Source organism: Peromyscus californicus, unplaced genomic scaffold (genome assembly GCF_007827085.1).
Source record: "Peromyscus californicus insignis strain IS unplaced genomic scaffold, ASM782708v3 Scaffold_6__1_contigs__length_162567912, whole genome shotgun sequence".
NCBI classification, from domain to species: domain Eukaryota; kingdom Metazoa; phylum Chordata; class Mammalia; order Rodentia; family Cricetidae; genus Peromyscus; species Peromyscus californicus.
This window is the reverse complement of record NW_026294584.1, coordinates 13094182-13117511: the sequence shown is the minus strand read 5'-3', so window position 1 is coordinate 13117511 and position 23330 is coordinate 13094182. Positions and strand designations below refer to the sequence as shown.

At 39.1% G+C, this 23330-nt stretch overlaps 1 protein-coding gene across 3 annotated transcripts in view; it reads left to right on the top strand.

The window, feature by feature from the left end:
- The window catches only part of LOC128098531 (ATP-dependent translocase ABCB1), a 165019-nt gene that overhangs the window by 103849 nt on the left and 37840 nt on the right, over positions 1–23330 (top strand). For all 3 annotated transcript variants that reach the window (XM_052719763.1, XM_052719764.1, XM_052719762.1), the window contains 5 exons: positions 2007–2055; positions 4025–4216; positions 5220–5391; positions 13039–13163; positions 22199–22370. In XM_052719763.1, coding sequence (XP_052575723.1) covers positions 2007–2055; positions 4025–4216; positions 5220–5391; positions 13039–13163; positions 22199–22370 — 710 coding nt within the window. The remainder of the gene's footprint in view (positions 1–2006; positions 2056–4024; positions 4217–5219; positions 5392–13038; positions 13164–22198; positions 22371–23330) is intronic.

Sequence of the window (23330 nt, the reverse complement as noted above, 5' to 3'; positions counted from 1 at the left end):
GTCAAGGGTCTAAGTACTTTATTAAAACCAAGAGAAGTTTAGCCTTACCGTCCTCGCTAAGTTAATGGCCGGTAGAACCATTGTAACCTAGAGAATCCCTGGCTTTTCTCACCCCCAAATAAAATCAACTTTAGATACTTCCCAAGTATTCTTCATTGTTGCTGTTGTTTCGGGCAATAGTTCTTGGTACTAGATATAGTGTGATGGTAGATGTGAGCAGGAGCCAGTTTCGACCTTGAAATTTTATTCTTTTCAAGCTGTATAAAAATGACTCAAGACTCAGAAGTCACAATAGCCAAAGAGCATATGTGTAAATTCTTTTGGTTCTTGATAAAATTAAAATAGTAACACAGACTGACCATCTCAAAAACTGCCCCAGAGTCTGACAGTCTCTGAACATCTGGCCTCGTTTGGGATTTAAGATGTTTAGTTTAGTGGTGTTATGCTAGTAATGGATGTGAAAGTATTCCACACTGAGAAATTCTGAAATCAGAAATACTTCTAGTCCCAAGCATTTTAGATAAGGAGTATTTAGATGTGGAGTATTCAACCTAGAATCACACGGAGAAAAAAAAACGTGTTTTGTTAGAGAATTTTGTCTTGACTTGGCTGCAATAGACGTTTGTGGCAACAAATTACCTAGAAACATTTCCTGGCTAGCTAAAGAAGATAGAAAATCCACAAAAAGAGATTTTTCCAAGATTGATTTTGTGAAAAATCCTCACCAAGCGATTCATTATCTTTTTTTCTATTTGAAAAATTAGAAGAGGAAAACTCTTAAGCATGCAGTCTTGAAGATGTACTGTTGCACCGCACAGGAGAGGCCCCTGCCTCTGCCTGACTCCGCCGCCTCCTCAGCTCTGAGTTGCTCCTTCATTCTCTGTCAGACCCTTTCAGTTCCCCAAGTGTCTAGGCATGTCCTGCTGTTTTCTCTGAGTGACATCTTGTTTTTATAGCTAAGAAGACATAGCATTTTTCTTTCCCAAATTTACCTGTGTTCTCTAGTATAGGATTCGTTAGTATTTATGTCTGAACTCCCTCCAAAACTGGGCAGGCACATTCTAGACACTTACTGGACATCTTCAATTAAATGGCACAGCTGCTACAAAAGAAAGTGTTCAACACTGAATTCATAATCTTCCTTAATTTTCCTAGACCTCCTCTTTGAGGTTTCCTACTGAAACTAGCACTTTTCAGGTCGTTATGGGCTTGATCAACGTTATTTTTACTCTCTACTTATATTCCGTCCACTGGAAGGTCCTGTAGACTCTCTTCCCTTGAGTCTTGTGCTTTCTCCTTTTTCTCATCCCTTCAGACCTTCTTTCCCTATGTTCTTGTAAATGCTGAAGCCTCTTAAATTTTATTCTTAAAATTAGACATCTCTGAATACTAAAGTTTTCCAGGTCACACTTGTGATTATATCCATTTACTTCAAAACTGTTGAATGTCTGCTAGTCTGTTTCATACCCCATAGTTGCCTAGTTCAGACTATGTTTCTAACGGTATGTCCTGCTCTGTACATCCACACAAAACATTCCCATACCCCACTCCCTCTCCATATGTGCTCCAGACTTTCAATACATTCTGCTTAGTGTGCCAACGGTGGTTTTTATTTATTTTCCACGCCTATCAAACCATCTTTATGAGTCTTTCACATACGGTAACCTTTTTTTTTTTTTGCAGTGATTGTAAGGTTTAAAGTCTTCATCTACAGTCTTAATTGTGGTAATTTCTCCTATAAAATATTTGCCATAAATATCTACATATTATATCAGTATGTAGTGCATCATAGCTTGTAACAGTAAAGTGTCGCAGACAGCAAAAACCTCAATTGACATTGAAATTCAATTTTTAAAGAAACTGTGTGCATATATTTCTGCATGTGTATACATATATACTTGAAAGACCTGAAAATAATACACATAAAAATATTTATTTATGTATGCTGAGCTTTAACGGAAACCAAAGAAACATAAAGTGTTTATGTTTGTTTTGTGTTGTTCCAGCTGAATACATTTCAAACATGACTGGCAACCTGGAGGAAGAAATGACCACGTAATTATACATTATCCTTATCTTATTACTCTTTTCTGCTTGTAGTTACAGTAACATAGTTATAGTGTACATTATAATAATATAATTAGAAGTTTTGAGACTACTATTATTAGTTTTCAAGGAAGATCCATTATAGATTTTTTTAAGCAAAGTGTTTCTATCATAAAATGTACTAAGTTATGATTGAGCCCAAATTAGACTCATGTACGCAGCTGCAAAGATAAAATACCATATGCAGGGCAATTAAAGAAATGGAGAGCCTTTTAGATATATTTGAATTCACAGTCATTATTTTCAATAGTTCCCTAGTGAGTAGCTTGCTTCCTGGCTGTTTCCAGTCCTGATATAATCGTAAGTAAGATAAGCCAGCAGAAATTCTTTAAACCCCACATCTAATTCTAAACAGGAAAATACAACATCCCAGAAAAAATATAGTTACTCTGGCCTTAAATGGCTTGGGCAGACTTTTTATTTTGTTAATGATTTATGTATATTGACATTTAGTCTGTGGACTACCTTGTAATAGATGTACAAAGGTATGTGTTGGTGAATCAGATGATAATGATCCTGTACTTTACTACGATTTCTCTGATAGTTGTGAAGAAGTAGAGATATAATAACATTTTGAAAGATGAAAATAATATACTTATAAATATTACTATGATGAGGCATATTTTTAATACAGGGGAAACTATTATCTTAATTGGATAAAATGTATTACAGTAAAGTACATCAGTATTTCATCATGTATAAGTTCTACTTGTTAAAAGGAACTTTCTTTGAACTCTTTCTTGCATTATCATTTGGACAGTAATTAATTATATAGTTATCCATTAACTAAAATTTAATGTTCCCATGACATCTTCTTTAATAAATATAGTCTATTAGATGCAGCTTGAAGGATGATTTACTTAGCAACATTCTGATAGATTGCTCTTGAAATTGTGAACATAACATAAAAGGCTAGCTGTGTGTTTTGTGTCTGTTTTTAAATCTAGTGCTTGGCATAAGCATTCTTATTCAAAGATAGCAAGTCAAGAACATTTAAAAATATACCAAATGGTATCCTTTGGTTCATTTTAGAATATTTGCCTTGAAAGAGGAGTGGTTTGGTGGTAGTATATTTTCCTAGCATGGATGAGACCCCAGATTCCCTTGCAAGCACCAGAAAAATAACTACAACAAGAAATAGAGTTTCTGTGTAACCTACATATAGAGTGCTTAGTAAAGCCATAGGATTTTTAGCTATAGAGACACATAAAGAAAACACTTGTTCAACTTTATGTTTAAACTGGGAGAGAAACTATTTGATTTATTGAACATTTGAGGTTCGATAACAAGTCGAGTAGACAACATGGAAACTATCAATTTTCTGTTGTCATTCATCTTCCAAGCTCTGCTCAACTAAGAGTTCAAAAGAGCAGGGGACCATCTCCACCTTTTGGTTCTGCTTTCTAACAAGTTCCATCACGTCTTTCCCCCTCCCAAGGTGCAGAGATCACCTTAAAGGCTTCATCAGTTGATACTGATGTAGTAAAAGCAGACAAGACTACAACTGTGCACCTTAACTGATGTGCCAGGACACTAATGATCTTTCAAAATCACTGGCATTCTTTGAGTAGTTATTATGTTCCAGGCTCTGGCCTGGGCACATTTCAGACATATTATACTACTTCTCTGACTTCCATAATACATAATTGAAGCTTGGGTTATTAAGCAGCCAGCCTGAGTTTACAAGGTAGTTAAGTGAAGAGCTGGGATTTGCCCCTGTGCACCAACCACTGTTAGCGGTTCCTCTATATTAGTGCAGACATGGGCGGAGGCTGACAGTTACAGCTCTGCCCCTCACAACCCCTTCTTGTTTGTTAAGGATGGTGGGATACCCAGAGAGCTGAAGGAGTAAGACTCAGTTGTGTTCAGAGAGCAGGACTGATTAGGAAACAGCATGTACAGTGTTCTTGTTTTTCAGGTACGCCTACTATTACACGGGGATTGGTGCTGGCGTGCTCATAGTTGCCTACATCCAGGTTTCATTTTGGTGCATGGCAGCTGGAAGACAAATACACAAAATTAGACAGAAGTTTTTTCATGCTATAATGAATCAGGAGATAGGCTGGTTTGACGTGCATGACGTTGGGGAGCTCAACACCCGGCTCACAGAGTGAGTACCTAGTTTTTTTTTTTTTTTTTTTGGTTTTTTGAGACAGGGTTTCTCTGTGTAGCTTTGCGCCTTTCCTGGGACTCACTTGGTAGCCCAGGCTGGCCTCGAACTCACAGAGATCCGCCTGGCTCTGCCTCCCGAGTGCTGGGATTAAAGGCGTGCGCCACCACCGCCCGGCGTGAGTACCTAGTTTTAGCTGAAGTCAGATATGGTCTTGTTCTTACTTCAGTGGAGTAGAATGTCGGTGCATCCTTGAGCAGAGTAGCACCCTTGTGAGCAGTACCCGTGTCTTACACGGCTTCTTGTTCACAGTACCCTGGCAGGAATGGGGGTGGAGCTCCTTCTTGATTGGCAGAGTCAAGAAACATGCAGAGAGTGAGCACAGCTGTGATGTGCAGCGAGCAACAATATGGCCTGTCCATCCAGCCTCTGACTGCCATCCTGCCAGGGCTCCTTGGTGTCCTGTCCATCCAGCCTCTGACTACCATCCTGACTGGGCTCCTTGGTATCCTGTCCATCCAGCCTCTGACTGCCATCCTGCCAGGGCTCCTTGGTGTTCTGTCCATCCAGCCTCTGACTGCCATCCTGACAGGGCTCCTTGGTGTCCTTGGAAAACACTGGAAAGAAGGAAGGAGCTCCTGTCTGTCTGTCTCTGCTTCACAGAAGACACGAAGAACGCAAAGATTTGTGTTCATAGAGAACAGCGCCATATGCGCACATCCTCTGAGCAGTTTGAAATTTCACAGTGAATTGTCTTAAACATCCCGTGTCTGTATTCTGAGGCCACATGGGCCACTGTATTGACAAATCTCCCAGTGGAAACTGACAGCCTTCCTCCATCACTGCTCCCCAAAAGGACCAGGTGTATGCGAAGATTCTAGGCACGAATTAATTTACCCCCTCTCAACAACAACAACAACAACAACAAAAACTAGTCTCAGTAGAAAAATTCTGCATTTTTAGTTCTGACATTACTTGTAACACAATCTCTTTCTTCTTTTAGTGATGTCTCCAAAATCAATGAAGGAATTGGTGACAAAATTGGAATGTTCTTTCAGTCCATGGCAACGTTTTTTGGTGGTTTTATAATTGGATTTACTCGTGGCTGGAAGCTGACCCTTGTCATTTTGGCCATCAGCCCTGTTCTTGGACTGTCAGCTGGTATATGGGCAAAGGTAGGTGAAGCCTGTGAGTCCAGATTTTAAACTCTTTCCCACGGGAAAAGATGTGAACCCATAAGAGCTATAAACATCAACCTTAGTTTCTTTTCTATTGTGGTGAAGAGACACATGACCAAAGAAACTTATATAATGAAGAGTTGGGGGCTTTCTTACAGTTTCAGAGGGTTAGTCCATCACCGTCATAGCAGAGTACATGGCGGCAGGCCGGCAGGCAGGCACTGGAGCCGCAGCTGATAGTTACATCTTTATCTGTAAGCACAAGGCAGACTGGGGCATGGAGAGCTAACTGGGAATGGCATCGGCTATTTAAGCCTCAAAATCCATGCCCAGCGACACACCTCCTCCAACAAGGACATACCTCCTAATCTTTCCCAAACAGTTCCACCAACTGGGTACCAAGAATTCAAATATATGAGCTCATGAGGGTCATTCTTATCCAAACCACCACAATTACTAAATATGACAGTGGCATTTTCTTACAGAAACAAATTCAGTGAACACCAAATGCCTCATTCAATTTTCTGTTCTAATCTTTGGTATGTGTATAGATTTGTTTATTCTATAAATTAATTTTACCATTTTGTCATAGGTGCAAATGGTTCTGTATACATATACACATATATGTATGAAATATATATTTAAATCCATTGCAGTAAAAATAGTTTATGGAAACATGTCCAGCCATGGACACATGTAAATCTGTAGCCTCTTGTTACCTCTTTCTGTCATGAAGACACAGAAGTTCTCTTCACTCCATCCACACGCCTCCAACAATTTTGTGATTCATTTTCTGTGTCTGGGTCAGCATGTAATTCATTTTATAAAATCATTTGATGTAAGTATAGCTGTCTGGTGGAAAGATTGGCCTAGTATTTAGATTTTGTGAGGTTACATGTAATAAAAATGATAAGAAATGAAAGTCCAACCAAAATGAAGGCTGACACATAGTAAATCAGGCTGTAACTGGTAAACGTTTTTGGATCAATTCCTTGTCTAACGGGTGCTGTTTTGTTATGGCAAACAGTAACGCTCCTTTATTAGGCATCATCTGTGTCCACCAGATACGGCTGAAGTATAGCTAGGCATTAACTCGTTTAGCAGACAGAGTGACTGAAGTCCTGAACACTGTTAATTTGCTGCTTGGGAAGGTAATCGAAATGGTGTTCCTGATGGTTATCAGTTAGCTGAAAGCTGGCAAAGCTCCGTTGTCTTAATTGATTTTTCTGTTTAGTAGATCATTGAACAAATTAGGTGCAAATTCTTCACAACAGAACTTAATGAAAAACTAAAATGTATTGATATCTACTCTAAGTTGGGAAAACAGACCATAACTTATTTTTTTAATAACTAATCTTGCATTGCTTCTGATACTATTTATTTAATAAAGGGAGCCCTTGGCTATCTTTTGGGACTTTTATTTTATACTCTGCTCATAATATTCTTTTGATATGATTTTCTGCATATTTCTTAATCTTGGGTTTTGACTATAATTAAAAAGGATATGTGCCTGGTTCCTTAATATAGACAAAATGTCCAGAATGTGATAGAAAGGCCCCTGTCATGCCCTCAACTGGGAAATGCACACAAACACCCCATCATACACACACACACACACACACACACACACACACACTTAACTGATCAACACACTGAGGTAAATAAGATATTGGAATTATCAGACTATGATTTAAAAATAACTACCATAAAAATGCTTCATTAGTTTAAATGCCTTTGAGGCAATTGCAAAAATTCATCAACTAAAAAAATAGGAAATTATGGAAAAGAAAAAAATGACATCAGAGAACTGAAAGAGATAACAGTAAAAAGAGTCTTGCTGTATAATGGGTTCAGTCTATGCAAACGGAAATTACAGAGTAGAATACAGGATATTCAGAATCAGTGAATCTGAAAGGCAGAAAATGAGGAAAACCTTGGGGTCATGTGAGACAATAACCAAATATTGATATCATCATTATGAGTCTCAAAAGAAGAAGAGAATAGAGCTTTAGGATGAATGGCAGACCCAGTGGCTGACAGACACAATGATCAGATTTAAGAAATTAATCCAATCCCAAGCAAGATAAAATCAAAGAAATCCATGACACAGTACATCATAACCAAGAGTTATCATAACATAAAGTCTAAAGGCATAAGGACGTTTTTTTATAAACCAGAAAAGGAAAAAAAACTGTTTTGGGAAACTTGACTGAAAATAAGCTAAGCCTAGCAATATATAAAAAGAATGCTATATTATGACCAAGTGAGATTTATTTCAGCTATGTAATAATGACATGGCACTTGAAGACCCGTGTAATCTGTGATACTATATACTACAGAAAATACATGATCATATCATCTGACAGTATCTAGCCCTCACTGATGTTAACTCACAGAAGGTAAGAGTAGAAGAATGCCTCTTCAGCTCTGTAGAGGCCATTCCCACAACCCCCACAGATACCTGAATAGTAAAAAGGTATCTTTGCCATCAGATTGGGAATAAGACATGGGAATCTATTCTAACTTCTTTTTCATTGACGCACTGGAACTCTAGCTGCTGCCATAAGGTAAGAAAAATAAAAAGGCATATTGATTGATGAAGAAGCAATAAAACCATGGATTACATGATAGTCTATAAAAATTCCAAGGAGTCTACAAAGTAATCTGTGTGATAACTGTGTAGAAACGTCACAGAATGCCAGATGGACTGCATGTTTTGTAGATAGTGATAAATGTGTAGAAACTGATGCTGAAATAATACCTTTCACAATCATTCAGTGTAAAACTTAGGTAACCACCTGTAAGATCCACATACTGAGCCAAGCAGTGGTGGTGGTACACGCCTTTGATCCCAGCACTCAGGAGGCAGAGGCGGACAGATCTCTGGGAGTTTGAGGCCAGCCTGGCCTACTAGTTCCAGGACAGCTAGGGTCTAGGGCCTCTACACACAGAAACCCTATCTTGAAAAAAAAAAAAAGATCTGCATACTGAAAATTATTGTGTTGATGGGAAATCAAGAATGACTGAGCAAAGGACAAAGAGACACAGTGTAGCCATGATTTAAAACTCAATGTAAAAAAGTTATTAGTTCTTTTTAAAGCCACCTATAAGTTGGCAATTTCTATTAATTCTATTAAGGATTTTTGTAGTCATATGCAAGTGAGTGTATCATAAAAAATTACAAGTAAATTCATGGGCACTAAAACAGATAAAATGACTTTGAAGAAGACAAAGTTGAAGAAAGAAGTCCACCTGATATTGCAGATTTCTGTCATTACTAAAATCAACGCAAGTTTAGACATACAGATCACAGAGCATAGGAAACCAAGAATAGACCTGTGCAAGTATTATCCAGTTAATGTTGCTCCCTGATGCTTAGGATTGAATACAGGGATTAACACATGCTATGCAAGTGCTTTACCACTAAGCTACACCCCTGTGCCCAAGCCTCTGAGATTATGTGTGTGTGTCTATGTGTGCCCATGCACAATGTATATATTATGCTCTATATATACATATTATATATATATTTATACACACACACACACACACACACACACACACATATATATATATATATATATATATATAGAGAGAGAGAGAGAGAGAGAGAGAGAGAGAGAGAGAGAAAGGGGTACCAGTTGGAAAATAGTTAGCATCATTAAACCACAATGAAGTATCATTGAACATTTCCCAGAATGGCTGAAACAAAAATATGAAACATCAAATGCCAGAAAGAGTACAGAGAAACTGGATCATTCAAAGATTACTGGTGGTACAGCTGTATTGTGGACAATCTGCTATTGTTTAAAGACTTTAGAAAATGTATGTGTGTGAGTGCTTTACCTGCATGTGTGTATGCCTTAGTTAATGTCCTATTGCCATGAAGAGACACCATGACCATGGCAACTCTTTTAAAGGCAAACATTTAATTGGGGCTGGCTTATGGGTTCAGAGGTTTAGTCTATTATGGCCAGGTAGGAAGCATGGTGGCACACAGGGAGACATGGTGGAGGACAAGGAGTTCTGTCTGGATTGGCAGGCAACAGGAAGAGACACTGGGACTGGCTTGAGCATTTGAACCCTCAAAGCCCATCCCCAACAAGGCCACACCTACTCCAACAAACTTATACTCCTAATAGTGCCACTCCCTATGGGCCTATGGGGGCCATTTTCATCCAAACCACCACAATGTAAATAGACCATGTGTATGTCTACTACCAGTAGAGGCTAGAAAAGGATGTAAAAGTCTTTGGCGCTAGACTTAGGTGGTTGTGAGCTGCCTGGTGTAGATGTTAGGAATCTAACTTGGGTCTTCTGAAAGAGCAGTACATGCTCTTAATCATGGAGCCTTCCCTCATCCCCTTAACTGTTTCTTTTAAAACCAAACTTGCAGTTATCATTTGACTTAGCAACCACATTCCCGAGCATCTGTCTACAAGGAGAGAAAATGCTGCTGACATAAAAACACACTGTAGTTTGTAGCAACTATATTCATATTAACCCTGTCTGGAAAAAAATCCAGATCTCCTTCAACAGATGAATTAGACTAACAGTACATGTCTACTGTGCAGTACCACCCAGCATATTGCTGATACACACAGCAAGCTGTATAGGTTTCCAGATAATTATATCAGGTGACTTAATGCCTAGCCCCAAAAGTAGCATACTATTTGATTGCATTTTATAGGTCATTCTTTTTGTTATTGTTGTTAGTTTTTGTTTGTTTGTTGTTTGTTTTTTGAGACAGTTTCTTTATGTAGCTTTGTAACCTGTCCTGGAACTAGCTCTGTAGCCCAGGCTGGCCTTGAACTCACAGAGATCTGCCTGCCTCTGCCTCCCGAGTGCTGGGATTAAAGGCGTGTGCCACCATTGCCTGGCTTGTTGTGTTGTGTTTTGTTTTTTGAGACAAGGTTTCTCCTTGTAGCCCTGGATATCCTAGAACTCTCTTTGTAGACCAGGCTGGCCTCAAACTCAGAGATTTGTCTGCCTCTGCCTCCTGAGTGCTGGGATTTAAGACATGTGCCACCACACATGGTCCTATACAACATTCTTAAAATGATGTAAAGGTGACAACAGATTAGCGGACACCATAAATTAGAGATGTTGGGGAGAGGAGAGGAAGGGCTGTGGACAGAGGGGGTGGGGACTATAAAAGCAGCTTGAAGGCTCTGTATCATGAGTTTGATAATTATAGGTTACAACATTTCCTAGAAGTAAAGTCACATGTGTAAACTGGTAAATGTGAATAATTTTGAATTATTGTTGGATTATATCAGTGTTAAATTCCTAATTGTGATGGTATTCCTGTAATTTTCAAAATGTTACTTTTGGGAGACCCTGGATAGGGACATATATATTGTCAATGTATTGTTTTAACATGTGACCCCGTAAGTATCTCAGAATCTTTAAAGAGCACGAGGTATTTATAAAACGATAAAACAAAGGTCAGAGCACCTATAATAGTTTAAAATATTGTTTCTGAATATATTAATTTGAATATAAAATTGCCTATATTGGACAGCTTTTAACTTTTCATTACTTTATATTGGAAATTAATTGAAGCTGACTTTTTATAACCCTGAGAAAAGATTAGAAATTTTCTTCTTCTTTTTTTTCATTTTCTATTATTGAGAATAGGTTCTTTTCTCCCGTAATATATCTTGATTACAGTTTCCCCTTGCTCTACTCTTCCCAGTTCCTGCCCACCTCCTCTCTCATCTGAATCTCTTCTGACTGTCACTAGAAAACAAACAGGCTTCTAAGGAATAATAATAAAATACAAGATAAACTCTAGCACATTGGAGTTGGGCAGAGCAGACAAACAGAAGGAGAAGTGTCTAAGAGAATGCGCAAAAACCAGAAACCACCTGTTCAGACACTCAGCAATCCCATGAAAGCACTAAGCTGGAAGCCATAATACATATGCAGAGGACCTGGTGCAGACCCATGCCAGCCCTGTGCATGCTGCTTCAGTCTCTGTGAGTTCATATCAGCTGTGATCATGCTGATTCAGAGCGTCTGTTCTCCTGGTGTCCTCCATCCCCTCTGGCTTTTACACTCTTTCTGCCTCCTCTCTTGTGGGGTTCCCTGAGAAAATTTTTTCTTCTTTTGACAGACATGATCTCTTATGAGGAAAAAATTTAATATAGATTTTTTTTCATGTTCATGTCTCCATATAATTAAGGAATGGCATAAGTGGAAAATTTTGTTGATTTCATAAATATTTTTGGTAGATTAATAAATTAAAATGGCTCATTTTAACTCCTAGTTAACTATTAGTAGTCCTGTTGTTGGCTGCCTCCATTGTGAGCACCACAGGGAGTGAAGAGAAATGCAGAAGCTTTGCTAAAGCACGTTGTGTGAGCCCCTGTGTTCTGCTCACTCAGGGATGGTGCTGAGCAGCCCCACTCAGACCCAGAACTTTGCAAGATTCATCAGTATGGGGCATCCCTAAGAGGATGACTTTGAGAAGTCTTTGAGGTCTGGATAATCAGTGGGATTTGTTTCTGGCATCAATGATGACAGATACCTTCAGGATAATATCTACATATAGATATTATTGATAAATGTCCATTTCTCTTCATCACCTCATTCCTATGTCTGTGGTTGCTCCTTTTGTTTTCACACACAAGAAAGGAAGATATGCACTATTAAAATAAAGAGCTTTGATTCTTTTAATGACAAGAAGGAATAAATTCCCATTACTTAAATAATGAGAACACATGACTGTGATTTCACATTGTAAGGATGTAATGCTGTTAAATCAGAATTTTGTGAAGTAGATGTGTGTAGTGCTTACTTACATGGTTGGCCACTTTGTCATCCCTTGTCCAAATGGTAAGTTTGGTCCTTTCCCCATACCAATTGAGTCAGCTGTTGTAATAGTTCAAATGTTGCAGAGATCATTCCGGCTGTTGTTACTTCAGGCTTTGACCACATGGACTCAGACTTCAATCCTGGATATTCCATTTACTACCTAATTACTTAACTTGTCAAGTTTCTATTTCCTTCTATATAAGCTAGGAAAACTGATTTCCCTTTATAACTGAGAAGAGTAAATGAAATCTTATGTGTCTGAGGGAACTAGGCATGTTTCTTATAAATGCTCAGAAATCAGACAGATCAAAGAACATTGTTGAAACAAAAAACTGTTCCTGGTAGATGAGTGTGCTGTTTCTCCGGGGATCACTAGTAAAGGAAACTGGGGCTTGGTCCTCGGCATTCTTCTCCCACCCTAAGGCTTCTGAACTAGGGTATCACACACATGTCCTGGCCATAAAGCCCGTTTTCTGTAATGGCTTATGATTATATTGCGGCATATGTTTTCCTTTCTGAAATTTAACATCTCTCAAAGCTCTAATTATTGTTTTGATGAGGATCCATGAACTACTCAGTGGGAGATTTTGCAGTTCATCTAATTTGTTATACATCTTCATTGAAGAAAAAGGAACTTGAGATGTCCTACATAGTGAAGACATATATATGTATACATGCATATGTATATAAATATATGCTAATAGAATGTAATGGCCAAAGACAACTGAAAGATGTTTAATTCTTCACATGTATTAATATTCAACCAGCATTTGTTTATTTGTAACTGTTAATATGTTAATAATCTGAAGTTTCATTTTTAAACAGATATTGTCTTCATTTACTGATAAAGAACTTCAGGCTTATGCAAAAGCTGGAGCAGTTGCTGAAGAAGTCTTAGCGGCCATCAGAACTGTGATTGCATTTGGAGGACAAAAGAAAGAACTTGAGAGGTTTGAGTTTCTCTTTCAAGTTGGTAGAAATATTAATTCTGTTCTCCTACATGCCATTTAGGATGGCAATGTTAATTATGATATTTTTCTTGTTTTCTTTAAAAAAGGCTCTAGAATCTTTTTTAAATTTTATTTATTTATTTTTAATTTTATGTGAATTGGTGTTTTGCCTGTGTGTATATCTATGTGAAGGTCAGGGATCCCCTGGAACTGGACTTAAAGACAGTTTTCAGCTGCCATGTGGGTGCTGGTAATTGAAACTGGGTCCTCTGGAAGAGCTGCAACTGCTCTCTCTTAACCACTAAACTATCTCTCCAGCCCCATCATTTTCTTAAATAAGTCAATACATATATATCATGGCATTAGAAAAATTCTGGAAAACTTGCCAGAATACTCTGAAATACTTGTACTTGTATTCTTCTTGTATCTGCTAATTCAATGAATATTCTATCATTTTCTAGATGGTTATTGTCATGAAAATAATTTCCTAAGGCTGAAATGTCTCTAATGATGTTTATTTGTCCTGTCAAACTAATTCTGGATTCTCTTAAGAGTGAATGAGTGTTTTATATAAGATCTGTAGGCAATTTTTAAAAATTGATTGAAATTCAATTTAAAATTTATGTGTATATGTGTGCCCCTGGTATTTTTGTGTGCACCAGTGCCTATGCAGGCCACAGGAAGCATTGGATGCCCTAGAACAAGAGTCACAGCTGTTTGTGAGCTGCCTGGCTTGGGTGCCAGGAACTGAACCTTGGTCCTCTGCAGGAATAGTAAGCACACTTGAGTACTGAGTCTTCTCTCTACCCACTGTAGGGACATTTTTAGTTGGTTTCTTTCTTGTTCAGGCTTCTGCACACTTGAACTATATCCAAAATATGTACAAAAGTTAAAAATATTTTTATTAAGTGCTTCCTACTATTATCCTGGGAACTTTTCCTACTCAGTGGATCCCTGAAAGTATGATGGTTTTGAGGGTTAGATATTGTGCAATAAAGCTATAAAGGAAAATGTAGAAGTATTTGTAAATCATAATAGTGGTTATATCTGGGGGAGAAGGGAAGCTGTTTGGTGAGATTAGGGCATATGGCCAGAGCCTTTCCAATTCAACAACAGCATTTCTTGATCTTACATGAATAGTCACTGTAGAATTAACTGTGCTTTTGTGTTAGGAGAACTCTTGTTTGCAAGCTATAATTCACTTCTGCAAACGTAATTTGTATTAGCTATGTGTCATGGTTCAAAGAAGACAATATCTACATTCTGTTTGGTTTAGGGCAAGATCTTCTATTTTACTTTAAAAATTATGGATGAGTAAAATGGGAAGTCTTCTTGAATGATGGGAGGGCATTCTGTCAGATGTAGCCCATATTCTCATGAAGTATAAACTCATATGAGAGGGGAGAAAGAGCATAGACAACTGCAAAGGAACACATATTTAGTAGCACAGTTAGAGGCTGTATGGTTTGTCAACGAAGAGTAAAGAGTCAAAGGGGTACACTTGAGAGGAACATTAATTTATAGTTTTTAAGTGTTCCAGAAAGATCAAACAAGTATGCTAAGGTGGGAAAATTTAAGTATGGTGGTCAGAGAATTCTTGTTGAAGGAGATTTTATCTAGGTAAGAACTGAGGTGAGGAAGGTCTTCAAAAGCAGGGATAGGGATTGCATGGGTAGGAAGGACAGTCTACCAACGTCTCTGAGGTGGCAAAAGCTTTGGTGTATTTTGAGATATACTACCAGGTGTGTGAGCCTGGAGCTCATGTCAGTGGAGGGAGATTGGGGTGTGGCCAGGATCTGGGGGCTATAGCGAAGAGATGGGATTTTATTCCAAGGGTATGGGCTGGCTAGTCTTGAAGGTGTGAAACTAAGGAGTAGCTATCCATAGGGTTTATACATCTGTTTCTCTGTCTGGACGGGGCCTGCTGAGTAGATGAGAGCATCAAAGGGTGGGATCACAGAGAACAATGGGAGGGCTGATGCCATGATCCAAGTAAAGGGATTATGTTAACCTGATCTTGAGGTAGGGACAAAAAGGTGGTGGGAAGTTACTAGATTCTGGAGCTGGAATTAGAATTGACAAGATTTTTTTAAAGATTTTAAATTACATTTTTCAATTTATTTACTATGGGGTACATATGTCAGAGTGTGTTGGTATGTGCATGTGTATATAAATGGGTACACACTATAGTCACAGGACAACTTGCAGGAGTTGGTTCTCTCCTTCCACCATGGTGTTGCATGGATCACACTCAGGTTGTTAAGTTTGACAGCAACAGAGCCATCCTGCTAGCTCCAGATTATTATTAGACAAAATATAATCTTTCTGTTTTCTTTCTAGTTCTCTCTTATATGCTGTCAACATCAGTCTTTGATTTTCTCTTCAAAATAGCTGGTGCATGAGGAATTTACGTTTTTTGTAATAGAAATTTAACCATAACTGTGAATGCAATTAATTCAAATAAGACACTGTTGTTCTCAAAAAGTACTTTCTTGTTGAGTATGGTGGCCTGTGCCTATCACTTTAGCATTGGGGGAATTGAGGTGGGAAGACCCTGAGTTCCAGGTCAGCCTGAGCCTGTATAGTAAGACCCTGTCAAAGAATGCTCCCACACCCAAAATTTGTGTGTATGTTTTTTCTCACTTGTGTCTTATAAATCTTTCTCTGTTGGTATTGATTTCTATTTGCCTAACTAAAACTGCTACTTGCACAATTATGCAAATAGCTATTTGCATAATTAAAATTTTCTTCATAATAATTGAGAATATTTTCTAGGGCACTGTTTTGTTAATTACACACTCTTTTTTTTTATTTTGCAATACAATTCAGTTCTATGTATCAGCCACAGATTCCCTTGTTCTCCCCCCTCCCGTCCCCCTCACCTTCCCCCCAGCCCCCCCCCCCCCCATTCCCATCTCCTCCAGGGCAAAGCCTTCCCCACAGACTGAGATCAACCTGGTAGACTCAGTCCAGGTAGGTCCAGTCCCCTCCTCCCAGGCCGAGCCAAGTGACCCTGCATAGGCCCCAGGTTTCAAACAGCCAACTTATGCAATGAGCACAGGACCCGGTCCCACTGCCTGGATGCCTCCCAAACAGATCAAGCCAATCAACTGTCTCACCCATTCAGAGGGCTTGATCCAGTGGGGACCCCTCAGCCATTGGTTCATAGTTCATGTGTTTCCATTCATTTGGCTATTTGTCCCTGTGCTTTATCCAACCTTGGTCTCAACAATTCTCGCTCATATAAACCCTCCTCATTCTCACTAATTGGACTCCCAGAGTTCCACCCGGGGCCTAGCCATGAATCTCTGCATCCAGATCCCTCAGTAGTTGGATGAGGTTTCTAGCACGACAATTAGGGTGTTTGGCCATCCCATCACCAGAGTAGGTGGTCAGTTCGGGCTGTCTCTCGACCATTGCCAGCAGTCTGTTGTGTGGGTATCTTTGTGGATTTCTGTAGGCCTCTCTAGCACTTTGCTTCTTTCTATTCTCATGTGGTCTTCATTTACCATGGTCTCCTATTCCTTGTTCTCCCTCTCTGTTGTTGATCCAGCTGGGATCTCCCGCTCCCCCAAGCTCTCTTTCCCTCGACCCTCGCCTTTCACTACCCCCACTCATGTCCAGGCTGTTCATGTAGATCTCATTCCATTTCTCTGTCATTGGGCGATCCCCGTGTCTTTCTTGGGGTCCTGTTTTCCAGGTAGCCTCCCTGGTGATGTGAGTAGCAGACAAGTCATCCTTGCTCCATATCTAGTATCCTGCTATGAGTGAGTACATACCATGTTTGTCTTTCTGAGTCTGGGTTACCTCACTCAGGATGATTTCTTCTAGATCCATCCATTTGTCTGCAAACCTCATGATGTCATTGTTTTTCTCTGCTGAGTAGTATTCCATTGTGTATATGTACCACATTTTGTTTATCCATTCTTCAGTTGAAGGGCATCTAGGTTGTTTCCATGTTCTGGCTATTACAAACAATGCTGTTATGAACATAGCTGAACAAGTGCTCTTATGGTGTGGTTGAGCATTCCTTGGGTATATGCCCAAGAGTGGTATAGCTGGGTCTTGGGAGAGATGGATTCCCAATTTTCTAAGAAAGCGCCATATTGATTTCCAAAGTGGTTGTACAAGCTTGCATTCCCACCAGCAGTGGAGGAGAGTTCCCCTAGCTCCACATCCTCTCCAGCATAAGGTGTCTTCAGTGTTTTTGATCTTAGCCACTCTGACAGGTGTAAGGTGGTATCTCAGAGTTGTTTTGATTTGCATTTCCCTGATGATTAGGGATGTTGAGCAATTCCTTAAATGTCTTTCGGCCATTTGAGTTTCCTCTGTTGAGAATTCTGTTTAGTTCTATAGCCCATTTCTTAATTGGACTGTTGGGTATTTTGATGTCTAATTTCTTGAGTTCTTTATATATTCTGGATATCAGTCCTCTGTCAGATGTGGGGTTGGTGAAGATCTTTTCCCATTCTGTAGGCTGTCGCTTTGCCTTGTTGACTGTATCCTTTGCTCTACAAAAGCTTCTCAGTTTCAAGAGGTCCCATTGATTGATTGTTTCTCTCAGAGTCTGTGCTACTGGTGTTCTATTTAGGAAGTGGTCTCCTATGCCAATGCGTTCAAGACTACTTCCTACTTTCTCTTCTAGCAGGTTCAAAGTAGCTGGATTTATGTTGAGGTCCTTGATCCACTTGGACTTAAGTTTTGTGCACGGTGATAGATATGGATCTATTTGCAACCTTCTACATGTTGATATCCAGTTTTGCCAGCACCATTTGTTGAAGATGCTTTCTTTTTTCCATTGTGCACTTTTGGCTTCTTTGTCAAAAATTATATGTTCATAGGTGTGCGGATTAATGTCAGGGTCTTCAATTCGATTCCATTGGTCCACATGTCGGTTTTTATGCCAGTACCAAGCTGTTTTTATTACTGTAGCTCTACAGTAGAGCTTGAAGTCAGGGATCGTGATGCCTCCAGAGGTTGTGTTATTGTACAGGATTCCTTTGGCTATCCTGGGTTTTTTGTTTTTCCATATGAAGTTAAGTATTATTCTTTCCAGGTCTGTGAAGAATTGTGTTGGTATTTTGATGGGGATTGCATTGAATCTGTAGATTGCTTTTGGTAAGATTGCCATTTTTACTATGTTAGTCCTGCCTATCCATGAGCATGGGAGATCTTTCTATTTTCTGACATCTTCTTCAATTTCTTTTTTCAGGGACTTAAAGTTCTTGTCATATAGGTCCTTCACTTGCTTGGTTAGTGTTACCCCAAGGTATTTTATGTCATTTGTGGCTATAGTAAAGGGTGATGTATCTCTGATTTCCTTCTCCACTTCTTTGTCCATTGTATATAAGAGGGCTACTGATTTTTTTGAGTTGATCTTGTATCCTGCTATGTTGCTGAAGTACACACTCATTTTTAATTATCATTTCCCTACTATAGCCTTTAATGAATGGATGATTTTTATGTCTTGCTTCATATCAATGACATGTTCATTTAAAAACTAATCTTTAAAAAGACCTATATAAATGCAGTCTTGTTTATTAATTTTCTCTTCTACCCCTTTATTTTCACTTATCTGTATTTGTCTGGTATTTGTACCTATCTGGTACCTGTATGTATCTAAATGGATATTTTTTGCTTGTTGATTTTTCCTTTGCCAATGTTTCCTCTGGCTGCGTAGGACACCATCCTATCAGTGAAATTATTTCAACATTAGCCTCGGTAAGCAAGAACAGAAATAAAAGAGATGATAGAGTGTGGGTAATAAGTCTTTAAGTTTCTTAATGTTGTCATGTAAAATATTCCAAGTGAATTATTAAATATATCATAGGTCATCTTCTAACTTGAAATGTGTGCATGTGTGCACGCACACACACATACACACACACAACTGAAACATGTTTCTTAAAAATAATTTTTTTGCTCAAAGATTATAACTGCTAACTTGAGTGTGTGTGTGTGTGTGTGTGTGTGTGTGTGTGTATATATATATATATATATATATTTCATCACTATAAAATTCTCTCTGAATTAGTCTTTAGTAGATATGATTTTTATGTAACCATTGTGTTGTGTTATCATAGCCTTGGTGAAGTAACTAGCTAAAAAATGTAGTCACCAGGACAAGAACCAGGGTTTGAACTTTTGGTGTGCTTACTGATTAAATGAATTTTTCAAAAAAATTGATAGTATATAGTAGTCATATAATTATATATTTAATGGAGCAAAGACCCCCTCCCCAAATAGGAATTCTATGCAGAAATATGGGTTTTTTTTAAGTTTAAAAATTGTAAGGTACTTTCTACAAGACAATGAAGACTCTTGTGGTTTGTCAGGAGTTCAAATAAAGAACATAAAGTGTTGGGTGTGGTGACACACACCCTGTAATCCTAGCACTTGGGAGGTAAGGCAGGAAAACATTGAGTTCCAGGTAGTCTGGGAATAAGAGTGAGACCCTTTCTCAAAAACCAACAAAAGAGATACAAAGAGTAAGATTCAAAAGTGACCTTACCTAGTTCCCTAATATTTTCTTTTTTTATCTGTATTTGTAAAGGTCTGTCCTTTTCTCTAACTCTGGTTCCCATTAGCTTTTATTATCTGACCATCATGCTCGCAAATGAAAGTAAAGCTATGGACACTCTCCTTTAATTGTCCACTCTCTGAGGGTTGAAAGTACTTGAACTGTAGTTTGAGAAGAAGCATTAAGTTGTTAGACCTGGAGGGAAAAGTATCTGTCAGTAGAAACCAACTCTGTATGGTGGTGTTGCTGCCTTCTTGCTCTTCTTGTTGTTCCCTGTTCCTTGTATTGTCTTAAGGCAGTGGTTCTCAACCTGTGGGTCGCCACCTCTCTGGGAGTTACATATCAGATGTTATATTACGATTCATAACAGTAGCAATGAAAATAATTTTATGGTTGGGGCCATCACAACATGAGGAACTGCATTAAAGGGTTACAGCATCAGGAAGGTTGAGAAGCACTGTCTCGAGGCATTCTCTCTGACTTGTGCCATGAATCGGATCAGTTGCAAGGCTGTTGACAGGCCTCTTTCCTGTCTTTGCTGCACGTTGTATTCTACTGTGCTTCACCCCTTCCCCGACCACAGCACGCATGGCCTGACAAATACTAGAAAGGATGCGTAAGCAGTGTGTGCAAAGTAGGAAAGGTGAGGATGCTAGTAAAAAAGCCAAGTATTGTTAGTAAGTCACTTGTTTTACAATTGCTATGGGAGAAAGATAATTTCTATAGCTTATTTAAGTGCAAAAATATCGCATAGCATTTCATAGTTTTTTTTTTTCTTTTTTTTTTTTTTAATTTATTTTGCAATACAATTCAGTTCTACATATCGGTCACGGATTCCCTTGTTCTCCCCCCTCCCGTCCCCCTCACCTTCCCCCCAACGCCCCCCCCCCATTCCCATCTCCTCCAGGGCAAAGCCTTCCCCACAGACTGAGGTCAACCTGGTAGACTCAGTCCAGGTAGGTCTAGTCCCCTCCTCCCAGGCCGAGCCAAACAATCCTGCATAGGCCCCAGGTTTCAAACAGCCAACTCATGCAATGAGCACAAGATCTGGTCCCACTGCCTGGATGCCTCCCAAACAGATCAAGCCAATCAACTGTCTCACCCATTCGGAGGGCCTGATCCAGTGGGGACCCCTCAGCCATTGGTTCATAGTTCATGTGTTTCCATTCATTTGGCTATTTGTCCCTGTGCTTTATCCAACCTTGGTCTCAACAATTCTCGCTCATATAAACCCTCCTCATTCTCGTTAATTGGACTCCCAGAGATCCACCCAGGGCCTAGTCATGGAATACTACTCAGCAGAAAAAAACAATGGCATCATGAGGTTTGCAGACAAATGGATGGATCTAGAAAAAATCATCCTGAGTGAGGTAACCCAGACTCTGAAAGACAAACATGGTATGTACTCACTCATAGCAGGATACTAGACATGAAACAAGGATGAATTGTCTGCTACTCACATCACCAGGGAGGCTACCCGGAAAACAGGACCCCAAGAAAGACACAGGGATCGCCCAATGACAGAGAAATGGAATGAGATCTACATGAACAGCCTGGACATGAGTGGGGGTAATGAAAGGCGAGGGTCGAGGGAAAGAGAGCTTGGGGGAGCGGGAGATCCCAGCTGGATCAACAACAGAGAGGGAGAACAAGGAATAGGAGACCATGGTAAATGAAGACCACATGAGAACAGGAAGAAGCAAAGTGCTAGAGAGGCCCACAGAAATCCACAAAGATACCCACACAACAGACTGCCGGCAATGGTCGAGAGACAGCCCGAACTGACCTACTCTGGTGATGGGATGGCCAAACACCCTAATTGTTGTGCTAGGCATTTCATAGTTTTAAATGTGCCCTGACGTGTTATCCTGTGATTGGTCATTCCAATGATCCCAGAAGGAGGCTAGATAGGAAGAAAACTGTCTGAAAGCTTCCCTAAATTGTAGAGACTTAAATGACCTTCTTGTGTTTAGGATTTTCTAACATTAAATCTCTTTTATTAATTAATTAATTAATTTAAATTCATTGAATGAAAAATAATTGTTTTGTTGTGCCTTCTCTTCTAGAAGCTAGCTAAATATTGCTTCCCTGATTTCAATGTTACATAAACAGAACTGTTAGGCTGGGTGGGCAGTCGTGGTGAAATTCTTTTAACCCCAGCACTCAGGAGGCAGGCAAATCTCCATGAGTTTGAGGCCAGCCTCTTCTACAGAGTGAGTTCCAGGACAGCCAGATTACACAGAGAAACCCTGTCTCGGAAAAAAAAAAAAAAGAAAGAGGAAAGAGAGAACTTTAATAGACTCCCACAAGAAAAATACTCTCTCCACACTTCAATATCACTTTCTACAAGAAGAGGATAAAATGGGGAATAACGTATCATAGTGTCAATATGTGGAGAAAATACATGTATCCTACAGGGTTGGGTACATTCTAACTGATCACTAACACTCATGTTACACTAACACATTTCCATAAGGTTTGCAAGTCTACATAATTATTTCCTTCTTTCTCCTAGGTACAATAACAACTTAGAAGAAGCTAAAAGACTTGGGATAAAGAAAGCGATTACATCCAACATTTCCATGGGTGCAGCTTTTCTTCTTATCTATGCATCATATGCTCTGGCATTCTGGTATGGGACTTCCTTGGTCATCTCGAAAGAATATTCTATTGGACAAGTGCTCACTGTAAGTTATACATGAACCAAAAAAGAAGCAGCTCATTAAAAGTTCTAATGGAATTGAGTGGTGTTGAAAAAATATACTTTGAATGAGTATTAGATACTAGAGACATACATTATTAGGTTAAAGAGCTGAAAGGAAATTAAATGCATCAGTTTTCTTTGTAGACATGTTGTACAATTTCTCCTGTGGCCCAAATATTAACTTCACTATCATTTCCATCTGGAGTTCCAGATCCCTTACATAACAATGTAGGGTTTTGAATTACAACTCCTGGTGTAGCTTAAATATTAACATTATCAACTTCTGAAGCATGGATTTTCATTTTATGAGATTTTTTTCTTTGTATCAAACTTTCTACTAAAATTTTCACTTTTATTTTCTTTCTTTCCTTCTTTCTTTCTTTTTTTTTTCCGGGGGGCGGGGGGGTTCAAGACAGGGTTTCTCAGTGTAGTTTTGGTGCCTGTCCTGGAACTTGCTCTGTAGACCAGGCTGGCCTTGAACTCATGGAGATCTGCCTGGTTCTGCCTCCCTAGTGCTGGGGTTGAAGGCATGCGCCACCACCCACTTTTATTTTCTAATTTACTGTTCACAAGTAGAAAAATATACAGTTGAATTTACACTCAAACTCTATTGAAATTCTAAATCCGATCAAGTTGACAAGATTAACCATCACAATTCTACTCCTTGCCAACTTGATAACTAAACATATAATTTTTAAGCCATAACATTTCCTCTCTTCTCTTTATAGGCTCATGGCTGTCCCATAATACAAAAAGCATTCAGTCCAAAAGTCTCAATGATCTTTTTTAATCCAACAGCATCTGTCCAAAAGTATAAATATAGTCTCTTCTGAGACTCAGGCAGTCTTTTAACTGAGCCCCCATAATAAGCATTCATATTCCAAAAGGGAAATATGGAGACAGTAAGGAAAGATCACATGACTGAAACCAAACAGAGAAACTT